We start from the raw sequence: 15,608 nt of genomic DNA, 5'->3' as shown, positions 1-15,608 counted from the left end.
TCCAAGGAGTAGTGTTAAGCATTTGTTGTACCTACACACAGACAATAAATGAGGTACACACACTCAGAGACAAATCCAGCCAATAGGTTTTTGTATAGAAAAATATCTTTTCTTAGTTTATTTTAAGAACCACAGGTTCAAATTCTACATGTAATATCTCATTCGAAAGGTATTGCAGGTAAGTACTTTAGGAACTTCAAATCATCAAAATTGCATGTATACTTTTCAAGTTATTCACAAATGGCTGTTTTAAAAGTGGACACTTAGTGCAATTTTCACAGTTCCTAGGGGAGGTAAGTATTTGTTAGGTTAACCAGGTAAGTAAGACACTTACAGGGCTTAGTTCTTGGTCCAAGGTAGCCCACCGTTGGGGGTTCAGAGCAACCCCAAAGTCACCACACCAGCAGCTCAGGGCCGGTCAGGTGCAGAGTTCAAAGTGGTGCCCAAAACGCATAGGCTAGAATGGAGAGAAGGGGGTGCCCCGGTTCCGGTCTGCTTGCAGGTAAGTACCCGCGTCTTCGGAGGGCAGACCAGGGGGGTTTTGTAGGGCACCGGGGGGGACACAAGTCCACACAGAAATTTCACCCTCAGCGGCGCGGGGGCGGCCGGGTGCAGTGTAGAAACAAGGGTCGGGTTCGCAATGTTAGTCTATGAGAGATCTCGGGATCTCTTCAGCGCTGCAGGCAGGAAAGGGGGGGGTTCCTCGGGGAAACCTCCACTTGATCAAGGGAGAGGGACTCCTGGGGGTCACTCCTCCAGTGAAAGTCCGGTCCTTCAGGTCCTGGGGGCTGCGGGTGCAGGGTCTCTCCCAGGTGTCGGGACTTAGGATTCAAAGAGTCGCGGTCAGCGGAAGCCTCGGGATTCCCTCTGCAGGCGGCGCTGTGGGGGCTCAGGGGGGGACAGGTTTTGGTACTCACAGTCTTAGAGTAGTCCTGGGGTCCCTCCTGAGGTGTCGGATCTCCACCAGCCGAGTCGGGGTCGCCGGGTGCAGTGTTGCAAGTCTCACGCTTCTTGCGGGGAGCTTGCAGGGTTCTTTAAAGCTGCTGGAAACAAAGTTGCAGCTTTTCTTGGAGCAGGTCCGCTGTCCTCGGGAGTTTCTTGTCTTTTCGAAGCAGGGGCAGTCCTCAGAGGATGTCGAGGTCGCTGGTCCCTTTGGAAGGCGTCGCTGGAGCAGGATCTTTGGAAGGCAGGAGACAGGCCGGTGAGTTTCTGGAGCCAAGGCAGTTGTCGTCTTCTGGTCTTCCGCTGCAGGGGTTTTCAGCTGGGCAGTCCTTCTTGTAGTTGCAGGAATCTAATTTTCTAGGGTTCAGGGTAGCCCTTAAATACTAAATTTAAGGGCGTGTTTAGGTCTGGGGGGTTAGTAGCCAATGGCTACTAGCCCTGAGGGTGGGTACACCCTCTTTGTGCCTCCTCCCAAGGGGAGGGGGTCACAATCCTAACCCTATTGGGGGAATCCTCCATCTGCAAGATGGAGGATTTCTAAAAGTTAGAGTCACTTCAGCTCAGGACACCTTAGGGGCTGTCCTGACTGGTCAGTGACTCCTCCTTGTTTTTCTCATTATCTTCTCCGGCCTTGCCGCCAAAAGTGGGGCCTGGCCGGAGGGGGCGGGCAACTCCACTAGCTGGAGTGTCCTGCTGGGTTGGCACAAAGGAGGTGAGCCTTTGAGGCTCACCGCCAGGTGTGACAATTCCTGCCTGGGGGAGGTGTTAGCATCTCCACCCAGTGCAGGCTTTGTTACTGGCCTCAGAGTGACAAAGGCACTCTCCCCATGGGGCCAGCAACATGTCTCGGTTTGTGGCAGGCTGCTAAAACTAGTCAGCCTACACAGATAGTCGGTTAAGTTTCAGGGGGCACCTCTAAGGTGCCCTCTGTGGTGTATTTTACAATAAAATGTACACTGGCATCAGTGTGCATTTATTGTGCTGAGAAGTTTGATACCAAACTTCCCAGTTTTCAGTGTAGCCATTATGGTGCTGTGGAGTTCGTGTTTGACAAACTCCCAGACCATATACTCTTATGGCTACCCTGCACTTACAATGTCTAAGGTTTTGTTTAGACACTGTAGGGGTACCATGCTCATGCACTGGTACCCTCACCTATGGTATAGTGCACCCTGCCTTAGGGCTGTAAGGCCTGCTAGAGGGGTGTCTTACCTATACTGCATAGGCAGTGAGTGGCTGGCATGGCACCCTGAGGGGAGTGCCATGTCGACTTACTCGTTTTGTCCTCACTAGCACACACAAGCTGGCAAGCAGTGTGTCTGTGCTGAGTGAGAGGTCTCCAGGGTGGCATAAGACATGCTGCAGCCCTTAGAGACCTTCCTTGGCATCAGGGCCCTTGGTACTAGAAGTACCAGTTACAAGGGACTTATCTGGATGCCAGGGTCTGCCAATTGTGGATACAAAAGTACAGGTTAGGGAAAGAACACTGGTGCTGGGGCCTGGTTAGCAGGCCTCAGCACACTTTCAATTGTAAACATAGCATCAGCAAAGGCAAAAAGTCAGGGGGCAACCATGCCAAGGAGGCATTTCCTTACAGAGAGGGACTCCTGGGGGTCACTTCTCCAGTGAAAGTCCGGTCCTTCAGGTCCTGGGGGCTGCGGGTGCAGGGTCTCTCCCAGGCGTCGGGACTTTAGGTTCAAAGAGTCGCGGTCAGGGGAAGCCTCGGGATTCCCTCTGCAGGCGGCGCTGTGGGGGGCTCAGGGGGGACAGGTTTTGGTACTCACAGTATCAGAGTAGTCCTGGGGTCCCTCCTGAGGTGTCGGATCTCCACCAGCCGAGTCGGGGTCGCCGGGTGCAGTGTTGCAAGTCTCACGCTTCTTGCGGGGAGCTTGCAGGGTTCTTTAAAGCTGCTGGAAACAAAGTTGCAGCTTTTCTTGGAGCAGGTCCGCTGTCCTCGGGAGTTTCTTGTCTTTTCGAAGCAGGGGCAGTCCTCAGAGGATGTCGAGGTCGCTGGTCCCTTTGGAAGGCGTCGCTGGAGCAGGATCTTTGGAAGGCAGGAGACAGGCCGGTGAGTTTCTGGAGCCAAGGCAGTTGTCGTCTTCTGGTCTTCCGCTGCAGGGGTTTTCAGCTAGGTAGTCCTTCTTCTTGTAGTTGCAGGAATCTGATTTTCTAGGGTTCAGGGTAGCCCTTAAATACTAAATTTAAGGGCGTGTTTAGGTCTGGGGGGTTAGTAGCCAATGGCTACTAGCCCTGAGGGTGGGTACACCCTCTTTGTGCCTCCTCCCAAGGGGAGGGGGTCACAATCCTAACCCTATTGGGGGAATCCTCCATCTGCAAGATGGAGGATTTTTAAAAGTTAGAGTCACCTCAGCTCAGGACACCTTAGGGGCTGTCCTGACTGGCCAGTGACTCCTCCTTGTTATTCTCATTATTTTCTCCGGCCTTGCCGCCAAAAGTGGGGCCTGGCCGGAGGGGGCGGGCAACTCCACTAGCTGGAGTGTCCTGCTGGGTTGGCACAAAGGAGGTGAGCCTTTGAGGCTCACCGCCAGGTGTGACAATTCCTGCCTGGGGGAGGTGTTAGCATCTCCACCCAGTGCAGGCTTTGTTACTGGCCTCAGAGTGACAAAGGCACTCTCCCCATGGGGCCAGCAACATGTCTCGGTTTGTGGCAGGCTGCTAAAACTAGTCAGCCTACACAGATAGTCGGTTAAGTTTCAGGGGGCACCTCTAAGGTGCCCTCTGGGGTGTATTTTACAATAAAATGTACACTGGCATCAGTGTGCATTTATTGTGCTGAGAAGTTTGATACCAAACTTCCCAGTTTTCAGTGTAGCCATTATGGTGCTGTGGAGTTCGTGTTTGACAGACTCCCAGACCATATACTCTTATGGCTACCCTGCACTTACAATGTCTAAGGTTTTGTTTAGACACTGTAGGGGTACCATGCTCATGCACTGGTACCCTCACCTATGGTATAGTGCACCCTGCCTTAGGGCTGTAAGGCCTGCTAGAGGGGTGTCTTACCTATACTGCATAGGCAGTGAGAGGCTGGCATGGCACCCTGAGGGGAGTGCCATGTCGACTTACTCGTTTTGTCCTCACTAGCACACACAAGCTGGCAAGCAGTGTGTCTGTGCTGAGTGAGAGGTCTCCAGGGTGGCATAAGACATGCTGCAGCCCTTAGAGACCTTCCTTGGCATCAGGGCCCTTGGTACTAGAAGTACCAGTTACAAGGGACTTATCTGGATGCCAGGGTCTGCCAATTGTGGATACAAAAGTACAGGTTAGGGAACGAACACTGGTGCTGGGGCCTGGTTAGCAGGCCTCAGCACACTTTCAATTGTAAACATAGCATCAGCAAAGGCAAAAAGTCAGGGGGCAACCATGCCAAGGAGGCATTTCCTTACAGACGGTGAGCCGGTCCTCGACGGCAAGCATGTAGGCGCCGTTCCTGGTCTTAACGTCGATGCTCTCGACGTCGGAGACCTATGACGCTTGTGAGCAGGTCTGGCAACTGCTCCAGAGGACACAGTGAGAACCCTGGTAGAAGACTGACCTTCTCTTCGCTCTGTGGCAGATTGCCCTCTTCGTCTCCTGTCCTCTCTTGCCTGAAGACGGATTTTCTCCCCGTCACGAAGAGTTCTTCTGGAGAAAGTTTTGCAAATGTCACAGGCATCAGGTTTGTGACTTGATGGTAGGCAAATAATACGGAGTTGATGTGGGTCTGTTTTGGCCTTTTTCCTGTCACAGCTAGGGCACTTATCAAAAAGAGAAGGCATTCTGGAGACAGAAAAACTTCAAATTTCTGTCAGAATTTGGCAGGAAAAGCTAGAAAATGTTCACTCTAGATGAAAAACATCGAGTGAAATTGAAATCCAAAGGATTTTAGTTGAGTTTTTGTCAAAAAAAGCTATGTAAAGGTAGAGCTCAATGCTTCAGGGTCCTGTTAGAAGGAGACGGAAAAAAGAACTGAGGCAACTGCCTTTTGCTGTGCATGATTGGATACAGGAAGACTTTTCTTTCTTAAAGGCACAGCTCTATTTACATCCTGTATAATGGCAGCCTATGGGCTACACTGCCCTGCATTGTTTCACTCATTTGAAGGTGTAAATAAAGTTTGAGAATATGTTTTTTTTTACTACATTTCTAGAATAAATACGTTTTTAAAGGTATATCTGTACTACAGCTTCCTTTCTTTCCAATCTGAAGAATGAACAATTTGGCCTTTGTAGCTTTTCACCTAGGCTGCACATTGATATTCTTAAGTGACTTAACAGGCCTTTTTTCAAGAAAGGCAAACATCTATACTTAAGAATACACTACAGAACAGTGCTCCGGGGTCCCCGCAGGCGTGCAGAACTATTCAGTGCTTATGACTATACATGGCAATCCCCTACGAGAGAAGGTATTTTCTCCTCTTTCAAGATGTCCATACAGTCCTGCAGGGGATCTAAAAGTCCATATGGCAGAAATTCAGACTGCTACGTTCAACAATGATAGGCTAGGATGTAGGATTTGGCCCCACCCTTCCGGGCCAGGTCTGCACAGCAGTTTCATGTGTGGTCTTTCTGAAAGGGGAAGATAACCTGTGAACCACCACTGCTGTGGCCATTACAGAGCTGCAAATATCATTCTAGCTCTGGAAAGTTACAGCCTGATTGCTGGAATCAGAGCTATGGGAGGAAAAGTGTAGAGAAGTTTCACTGACCAGTAGATCAAAAGGGAATTCCAGCGGAAAAAAAATAATCTGAAGATGGCTATCAAGAGTGAGAACATCCGGAGGAAGTAAGAAACGATGTTCTGTCAACGACCACCACAAACAACCTAGAAGAAAGACTACAAACAGTGGAGAATTCCAGAACCAACCACTAGATGGCGGAATAATGCACAGCAAGTGAACCCAGAAAAGATTTACGCTGTAAAACCTCTGTGCACCTCAACTCTTGCTAAGGATTGGTGACTTTCTCCAGAAGATCTTCAGGTGCCAATAAGCCCTGGCCTCCAGCACTCTGCTACTTGAAGATCAACCCCTGTACTGCACCTCCTGCGATGTGGGACTCCTGTTTTGCTGTGCTGCTGAAGCCTCCTTGTGACTCTCTGTGTCCATCGTCTGTAGGTCACTCGTGGGGGGTCCAAGGACTTCTGCTGACCTTCCTGAGTGCTCAGGGTCAGCCCTGACTCCCCCTCCAGTGTAGAGCCTCCTGGGCCTTGCTGGTCTCCAAAACTCTGTAAATAAATCTTCTGCTTGCATTTGCCAGTGCTTGCCGGTGAGCTGTTGGTCACTGACCCTCATGCAATTTAGTGACAGCTCGTGGGTGACCCTCAAGATCTTCTGAAGCTCTTGGACCTGACTTGCAAGAACTTCACCTCTAGGAGGGTGGGTATTGCCACCTGCACCATGTGGCCAACTCTGAGGGTGCAGGACTTTGTCCCATTCCTTGTCAGGTCCTCCACGTCCAGAACCGGTCCCTGGGTTCCACTAACCTGGTCCACGGGTTACGACAGCAGGCGGACAAACCTAGGCTTCCAATGTCTTCAGTGAGTTCCTTCTCCCCTCTGCATCCAGGTCCCCTGGTGTAGGTACTCTTGTGTACTGTGTATCCTTGGGTGGGGACACTTGCCAACCATCCTCTTGTCTGTTGGTTTCCTAGGGGTTCACTGGGAAGGGTCCTGAAGCACACAAACTCCAACCATTACTTACTATGTTTGTCTATGGGAAACTGGGTAGGTAACCACTCTGCACCTACTCCCTGGGGACACATACCATACTTACCTCTGGTGGTTTCATCTACCCCCAACCCGTAGCTAACTACCACACTTACCTTGGTTAGGTTCACTACTTCACATTCCAGTTACTTAGCATATGGCATAGTAGTTAGTGCGTTAACAAAGAATCCTTTATTTTTGCAACACCTGTGTGTTTTTTTCTTGTGAGTGAGTTACTGACTACTGTAGTATTGAAAGTGCTGTTCATCCCTCCTGGATAAGCTTCAGCTGCTTGTCTCAACTATCACTAGAGAGCTTTTGCTGTCTGGATACCTATTCACTATCAGTAAGGGTTGCATGGACTCACTATAGGGTGCCACACCAGAGGTGTACACCATACACTGAGCCATCCTCCTACATGCATCAACAATTAATTTAACTACCTAAATTATGCAATACCCCTCTTTACTTTGGCACTTGCTATTTAGATAGAATTACAAATAGTATGTGCTCAACAATCGTGCATTGAGGGTGGTCAGGGTGGTGGGGGGAGGGAGGGAGGTTGTTCCCAATGCCAGTTTTGCTGATCAAATAAAATTATTTCTGGCAATTCAAGTAGCCTCAGATTTCAAACCTTGGTGTCTATACATCCAACTGACACCAGATTAGTTTGTAACTAGCAATGCATACAACCAAATAATTACATTCAATAGCTTCTTGACAACGACCAGGACGACGATTTTGTCCATTCATTTATTTTCATGTGTTGCACAGAAGTTGGAAATCAGTAGGAAACTTACCCTTACTGCTCCATCTCTTTCATCAAAGTGAATAAAGGCATAATCTTTTAACTTTTTAACTCTTTCTAATTTGCCATATTGACTAAATGCTTTTTCTAATATTTCTTCAGTTACTGTATTAGCAAGGTTGCGAACAAACAGCACCTTCACCTAAAAAGAAAACAAAATAAATTTATGTGCTAATGTTGTAGCAAAAACATGTTAAATACAGAATACCTACATATTCACTTGAGGATCAATATTATATATCAGTACTAAAACGTGTTCTTATGCAATAGTGCTGTGTAGTCTATCCACCTCAATGTTGTGGTCAGCACTTCATCCAATGAGGTTAAAATTATTAGGGCGCCATAACATTAAAAAAATAATAATAATCTACAAATACATTCAGTGAAGGACACTTATAGATCTAAAATGAATGTCTCAGAAGAAAGAAAAGGTACCCACTTGTAAAGCAAGTTCTCCACACTGGGAATTAATTTCGGTAGTGCTCAATAACAGTCCAGGACAAAAGTCAGGAGTGATGTTAGATTTGCTCCTTCTCGTTAACCATCAATGCTGTGTTCATGCTTACAGGACTGCGTCAGCGGACGCAACAGCATGTGCACTTCTGTATTATTATAGCCCAACCTTGGTTTTTCTTAGCTTGGTTGGCAAATCTGGTGTTGCATGGTCTTGCAACAGCACCAACCGGCACAGCACACGTGAGCTGTCTGGCAACATTGACTCCCTAGACTGTCAGATGTCTTTGGGTAGTCTGGAAGCTGAGTGGAATGGTACAAGGAACAAAGGCAGCCTTATTATGGCATCAGGCCACCATCTGGGGGACAAGTAGAGCTGGCAAAAGCAGTCCCAATCTAGGCCATCGACCGGAACATATTCAGGTGCAAGGCTGCAGTATGTTTTATCCACAGCTTTAGTCCTACCTGGCACACAAAGATAATTTAATACAACATAAAAACAATCTAAAATATATTACCTTGTTGGAAGATCAGACTAATCTGTCCAGGGCAAAAGCAACTATGGCTCAATCATAGTGGCAGTTTGTTGAGGACCCCTCTCAACATCCTTTTCATAACTGCACACTTTACTATGCTGTCAATTCTGTGATGCATTGCTTTTTAACTTGTAATCACCTTCATAAACAGTTTTGTTGATTCCAAATCATTCTGAAATCCAGGAAAATGCTAACCTTGTTCCAAAAACACAGACTTTTAGTTAATCTGGAAATGAGGATAACACCACCAATAAAAAGGTGAGCACTGCTGATGTTGACAACCAAAAATGAATAGGTGCACTCAACCTATATTTAACAATAATGGGTATGAAATGAAGGGGGAACAAACCACATAAGATTGTTGTCTCTCTACATTGTTGTGTCTCTACAATCCTTCATCAACAATTGTTCCGCACCCTTACTACTTCTATGCAGTCTAAACATTAACCAAATTACCACAACAGCAGAAATGAACAGTAATGATGTTCAAACAAGCAGTGATAGACCCTGATATAGACTCCAATTTAGATTGTATTCATTGTCAATGTAGAAGGTTAGATCTTACTTAGTGAACAGGACATGGCCAGGGAAACACTTAACAGATTAGAGTCAATGAACACATCACACAAGTCTACACTGTATCCCTTGAATTGAAACGTTTTTTGAGAAAGTACAATTGTCCAGTGCTATGGGTGCAATTTGCACTATTTTGACCCAGGTATTGTCAACACAACCAACGAATACTATTATCTGAACAAACTGCACTGTTTAAAAAATATATATCACAGGTATAAAAGCTATGGGGGATTTACAAAAACATACCACAGTACAAGGCAATCAGTCAGATGATTTATAACTACAGTCCATTCACTCTTATAAGTTGTTGAGCTGATTGCCTAGATGCAACTACTTCCTAACAAAACAACCTCCCAGATACAGATCAATAATGAGGAAGACAGCTTCAGGAAGGACCTGGCTATTTCAATCACTATCAGCATACATACACTGGACAACTCTTATCGGAAAAATAAAAACCTGGCAAGAGCATCTAAAGTTTCAAATCCTCAAAGCCAAACTAACTGGTGACTGAACAAACAGAAGATACTAGTTCTAAACTTCCAAATAAAGAAAACCTAGAAAGCGAAACGGACCTGCCTTATTCAATCCAGACAAGGAGAGCCTTGAAACAATACATTTCATTATCGTAACAGCAGTTCCATTAGTCTTAGATTAAGGAGTTCATCAGTACCTAAGTTAGTAGAGACTAAAATAACTGCAAAAACTCAACAAAAAGTTGACCCACACATGATCTGATGCTCCGAACACTAAATCTACATTTTCAAAATGGAAAATATTTCCTTTCTTTGAAGGAAATTAATCTCAGAAAGGTCACAGAGAAACAACCAAAATAAAACAGAGGTTGTAAGAAAGTACCCTCTTTCTTGGCATGGTTACTGTAGGAAGTTGGCTCTGTGCACACTATCTCTCACTTTGAGATAGTATATACAGAGTCCAAGGGTTCCCCTTAGAGGTTGATAGTGGCAAAATGAGAATACTAATGCTCTATTTTGTGGTAGTGTGGTTGAGCAGTAGGCTTATCAGAGGGTAGTGTTATGCATTTGTTGTACACACAGGCAATACATGAGAACACACTCAAAGACTTAACTCCAGGCCAATAGGTTTTTATATAGAAATATTATTTTTCTAATTTATTTTAGAACCACAAGATTCAGTAGTCAAGTACTTAAATTGTAAGGCACTTGTAAATATGGAACTTTGAATTAAAACAGTAATCTACACAGTTTTGGCAAAAATGGCAAATAGCTATTTTTAAAAATGGACAATGCAAAAATCAACAGTTCCTGGAGGAGGTAAGTAATGGTTAATCTTTCAGGTAAGTAAAGCACTTACAAGTTCAGTCTCGGGGGCATAGGCAGCCCAGCGTTGGGGGTACAAGTTAACCCCAAACACCCAGACCAGGGGGGGGGGTTTGTAGAGCACTGTGGGGGGGGGGGGTGCGGGGGGGGGGGGGGTTGTTTCACAAACAGGCACACAAAATACACCCTCAGTGGCACGGGGCGGCTGGGTGCAGTGTGTGAAGTAGGTGTCGGGTTTTAGGTAGAAATCAATGGAGACACGGGGGTCACTCTGGCGATGCAGGCAGGGCACAGGGGGGGCTTATCGGGCCAGCCACTGACTGGGCAAGGATGAGGGCCGCCTGCTGGTCACTCCTGCACTGGTAGTTGGTTTCTCTCCGGCCTGGAGGCTGTGGTGCAGTGCTTCTTCCAGGCGTCTGGTACTTTGTTACCAGGCAGTCGCGGTCAGAGGGAGCCTCTGGATTCTATCTGCAGGCGTCGCTGTGGGGGGTGTAGTGTGGTCTCAGGGTTTCCACATCGTTTCAGTCGCCTGGGGTTCCTCTTTGTAGTGTTGGTTCTTCTGGACACGAGCGGGGGGCGTCGGGTGCAGAGTGTTGGGGACGCACGCTTCCGGAGTGAGGTTGGAGTCCCTTTAATGAAAATGTCACTTACCCAGTGTACATCTGTTCGTGGCATCAGTCGCAGTAGATTCGCATGTTTTGCAATAGCTCGCTGTAGGAAGTTGGCTCTGTATGTGCTATTTCAAAGTAAGGAATAGCATGCACAGAGTCCAAGGGTTCCCCTTAGAGGTAAAATAGTGGTAAAAAGAGATAATACTAATGCTCTATTTTGTGGTAGTGTGGTCGAGCAGTAGGCTTATCCAAGGAGTAGTGTTAAGCATTTGTTGTACATACACATAGACAATAAATGAGGTACACACACTCAGAGACAAATCCAGCCAATAGGTTTTGTTATAGAAAAATATCTTTTCTTAGTTTATTTTAAGAACCACAGGTTCAAATTCTACATGTAATATCTCATTCGAAAGGTATTGCAGGTAAGTACTTTAGGAACTTTAAATCATAAAAATTGCATGTATACTTTTCAAGTTATTGACAAATAGCTGTTTTAAAAGTGGACACTTAGTGCAATTTTCACAGTTCCTAGGGGAGGTAAGTTTTTGTTAGGTTTACCAGGTAAGTAGGACACTTACAGGGTTCAGTTCTTGGTCCAAGGTAGCCCACCGTTGGGGGTTCAGAGCAACCCCAAAGTCACCACACCAGCAGCTCAGGGCCGGTCAGGTGCAGAGTTCAAAGTGGTGCCCAAAACACATAGGCTAGAATGGAGAGAAGGGGGTGCCCCGGTTCCGGTCTGCTTGCAGGTAAGTATCCGCGTCTTCGGAGGGCAGACCAGAGGGGTTTTGTAGGGCACCGGGGGGGACACAAGCCCACACAGAAATTTCACCCTCAGCAGCGCGGGGGCGGCCGGGTGCAGTGTAGAAACAAGCGTCGGGTTCGCAATGTTAGTCTATGAGAGATCTCGGGATCTCTTCAGCGCTGCAGGCAGGCAAGGGGGGGGTTCCTCGGGGAAACCTCCACTTGGGCAAGGGAGAGGGACTCCTGGGGGTCACTTCTCCAGTGAAAGTCCGGTCCTTCAGGTCCTGGGGGCTGCGGGTGCAGGGTCTCTCCCAGGCGTCGGGACTTTGGATTCAAAGAGTCGCGGTCAGGGGAAGCCTCGGGATTCCCTCTGCAGGCGGCGCTGTGGGGGCTCAGGGGGGACAGGTTTTGGTACTCACAGTATCAGAGTAGTCCTGGGGTCCCTCCTGAGGTGTTGGGTCTCCACCAGCCGAGTCGGGGTTGCCGGGTGCAGTGTTGCAAGTCTCACGCTTCTTGCGGGGAGCTTGCAGGGTTCTTTCAAGGCTGCTGGAAACAAAGTTGCAGCCTTTCTTGGAGCAGGTCCGCTGTCCTCGGGAGTTTCTTGTCTTTTCGAAGCAGGGGCAGTCCTCAGAGGATGTCGAGGTCGCTGGTCCCTTTGGAAGGCGTCGCTGGAGCAGGATCTTTGGAAGGCAGGAGACAGGCCGGTGAGTTTCTGGAGCCAAGGCAGTTGTCGTCTTCTGGTCTTCCTCTGCAGGGGTTTTCAGCTAGGCAGTCCTTCTTCTTGTAGTTGCAGGAATCTAATTTTCTAGGGTTCAGGGTAGCCCTTAAATACTAAATTTAAGGGCGTGTTTAGGTCTGGGGGGTTAGTAGCCAATGGCTACTAGCCCTGAGGGTGGGTACACCCTCTTTGTGCCTCCTCCCAAGGGGAGGGGGTCACAATCCTAACCCTATTGGGGGAATCCTCCATCTGCAAGATGGAGGATTTCTAAAAGTTAGAGTCACTTCAGCTCAGGACACCTTAGGGGCTGTCCTGACTGGCCAGTGACTCCTCCTTGTTTTTCTCATTATTTTCTCCGGCCTTGCCGCCAAAAGTGGGGCCTGGCCGGAGGGGGCGGGCAACTCCACTAGCTGGAGTGTCCTGCTGGGCTGGCACAAAGAAGGTGAGCCTTTGAGGCTCACCGGCAGGTGTGACAATTCCTGCCTGGGGGAGGTGTTAGCATCTCCACCCAGTGCAGGCTTTGTTACTGGCCTCAGAGTGACAAAGGCACTCTCCCCATGGGGCCAGCAACATGTCTCGGTTTGTGGCAGGCTGCTAAAACTAGTCAGCCTACACAGATAGTCGGTTAAGTTTCAGGGGGCACCTCTAAGGTGCCCTCTGGGGTGTATTTTACAATAAAATGTACACTGGCATCAGTGTGCATTTATTGTGCTGAGAAGTTTGATACCAAACTTCCCAGTTTTTAGTGTAGCCATTATGGTGCTGTGGAGTTCGTGTTTGACAAACTCCCAGACCATATACTCTTATGGCTACCCTGCACTTACAATGTCTAAGGTTTTGTTTAGACACTGTAGGGGTACCATGCTCATGCACTGGTACCCTCACCTATGGTATAGTGCACCCTGCCTTAGGGCTGTAAGGCCTGCTAGAGGGGTGTCTTACCTATACTGCATAGGCAGTGAGAGGCTGGCATGGCACCCTGAGGGGAGTGCCATGTCGACTTACTCGTTTTGTCCTCACTAGCACACACAAGCTGGCAAGCAGTGTGTCTGTGCTGAGTGAGAGGTCTCCAGGGTGGCATAAGACATGCTGCAGCCCTTAGAGACCTTCCTTGGCATCAGGGCCCTTGGTACTAGAAGTACCAGTTACAAGGGACTTATCTGGATGCCAGGGTCTGCCAATTGTGGATACAAAAGTACAGGTTAGGGAAAGAACACTGGTGCTGGGGCCTGGTTAGCAGGCCTCAGCACACTTTCAATTGTAAACATAGCATCAGCAAAGGCAAAAAGTCAGGGGGCAACCATGCCAAGGAGGCATTTCCTTACACTCGCCATCTGGTGTTGGGCAGGAGTGTTACAAGTTGTTTTTCTTCGAAGAAGTCTTTCGAGTCACGGGACCGAGTGACTCCTCCTTTTGTCTCCATTGCGCATGGGCGTCGACTCAATCCTCGATTGTTTTTCCCCGCAGAGGGTGAGGTAGGAGTTGAATTGTAGTAATAGTGCCCATGCAATGGAGTGACTAAGTATGCACCTATTTAAGGTTGAGATGATACATATACAAATAGTTGAAGGTAACTTCCAAACTGCTACAGGCTCCCGGGGAGGCGGGTGGGCACATGCGAATCTACTGCGACTGATGCCACGAACAGATGTACACTGGGTGTAGGAAGTTGGCTCTGTATGTGCTATTTCAAAGTAAGGAATAGCATGCACAGAGTCCAAGGGTTCCCCTTAGAGGTAAAATAGTGGTAAAAAGAGATAATACTAATGCTCTATTTTGTGGTAGTGTGGTCGAGCAGTAGGCTTATCCAAGGAGTAGTGTTAAGCATTTGTTGTACATACACATAGACAATAAATGAGGTACACACACTCAGAGACAAATCCAGCCAATAGGTTTTGTATAGAAAAATATATTTTCTTAGTTTATTTTAAGAACCACAGGTTCAAATTTAACATGTAATATCTTGTTTGAAAGGTATTGCAGGTAAGTACATTAGGAACTTTGAATCATTTCAATTGCATGTATACTTTTCAAGTTATTCACAAATAGCTATTTTAAAAGTGGACACAGTGCAATTTTCGCAGTTCCTGGGGGAGGTAAGTTTTTGTTAGTTTTAACAGGTAAGTAAGACACTTACAGGGTTCAGTTCTTGGTCCAAGGTAGCCCACCGTTGGGGGTTCAGAGCAACCCCAAAGTTACCACACCAGCAGCTCAGGGCCGGTCAGGTGCAGAGTTCAAAGTGGTGCCCAAAACGCATAGGCTTCAATGGAGAGAAGGGGGTGCCCCGGTTCCAGTCTGCCAGCAGGTAAGTACCCGCGTCTTCGGAGGGCAGACCAGGGGGGTTTTGTAGGGCACCGGGGGGGACACAAGCCCACACAGAAATTTCACCCTCAGCGGCACGGGGGCGGCCGGGTGCAGTGTTAGAACAAGCGTCGGGTTCGCAATGTAAGTCAATGAGAGATCAAGGGATCTCTTCAGCGCTGCAGGCAGGCAAGGGGGGGCTTCCTCGGGGAAACCTCCACTTGGGCAAGGGAGAGGGACTCCTGGGGGTCACTTCTGCAGTGAAAGTCCGGTCCTTCAGGTCCTGGGGGCTGCGGGTGCAGGGTCTTTTCCAGGCGTCGGGACTTAGGTTTCAGAGAGTCGCGGTCAGGGGAAGCCTCGGGATTCCCTCTGCAGGCGGCGCTGTGGGGGCTCAGGGGGGACAGGTTTTGGTACTCACAGTCGTAGAGTAGTCCGGGGGTCCTCCCTGAGGTGTTGGTTCTCCACCAGCCGAGTCGGGGTCGCCGGGTGCAGTGTTGCAAGTCTCACGCTTCTTGCGGGGAGTTGCAGGGTTCTTTAAAGCTGCTTCTTGAAACAAAGTTGCAGTCTTTTTGGAGCAGGTCCGCTGTCCTCGGGAGTTTCTTGTCGTCGTCGAAGCAGGGCAGTCCTCAGAGGATTCAGAGGTCGCTGGTCCCTTTGGAAGGCGTCGCTGGAGCAGAGTTCTTTGGAAGGCAGGAGACAGGCCGGTGAGTTTCTGGAGCCAAGGCAGTTGTTGTCTTCTGGTCTTCCTCTGCAGGGGTTTTCAGCTAGGCAGTCCTTGTTGCAGGAATCTAATTTTCTAGGGTTCAGGGTAGCCCTTAAATACTAAATTTAAGGGCGTGTTTAGGTCTGGGGGGTTAGTAGCCAATGGCTACTAGCCCTGAGGGTGGGTACACCCTCTTTGTGCCTCCTCCC

At 48.2% G+C, this 15,608-nt stretch overlaps 1 protein-coding gene across 9 annotated transcripts in view; it reads right to left on the bottom strand.

The window, feature by feature from the left end:
- Positions 1-15,608, bottom strand: part of SYNCRIP (synaptotagmin binding cytoplasmic RNA interacting protein) — a 392,640-nt gene that overhangs the window by 160,516 nt on the left and 216,516 nt on the right. For all 9 annotated transcript variants that reach the window (XM_069235574.1, XM_069235575.1, XM_069235576.1 and 6 more), the window contains exon 9: positions 7,449-7,598. In XM_069235574.1, coding sequence (XP_069091675.1) covers positions 7,449-7,598 — 150 coding nt within the window. The remainder of the gene's footprint in view (positions 1-7,448; positions 7,599-15,608) is intronic.

The sequence above is a fragment of the Pleurodeles waltl genome, chromosome 5 (genome assembly GCF_031143425.1).
Source record: "Pleurodeles waltl isolate 20211129_DDA chromosome 5, aPleWal1.hap1.20221129, whole genome shotgun sequence".
In the NCBI taxonomy this organism is placed as follows: domain Eukaryota; kingdom Metazoa; phylum Chordata; class Amphibia; order Caudata; family Salamandridae; genus Pleurodeles; species Pleurodeles waltl.
This window is presented reverse-complemented; position numbering and strand designations above follow the sequence as displayed.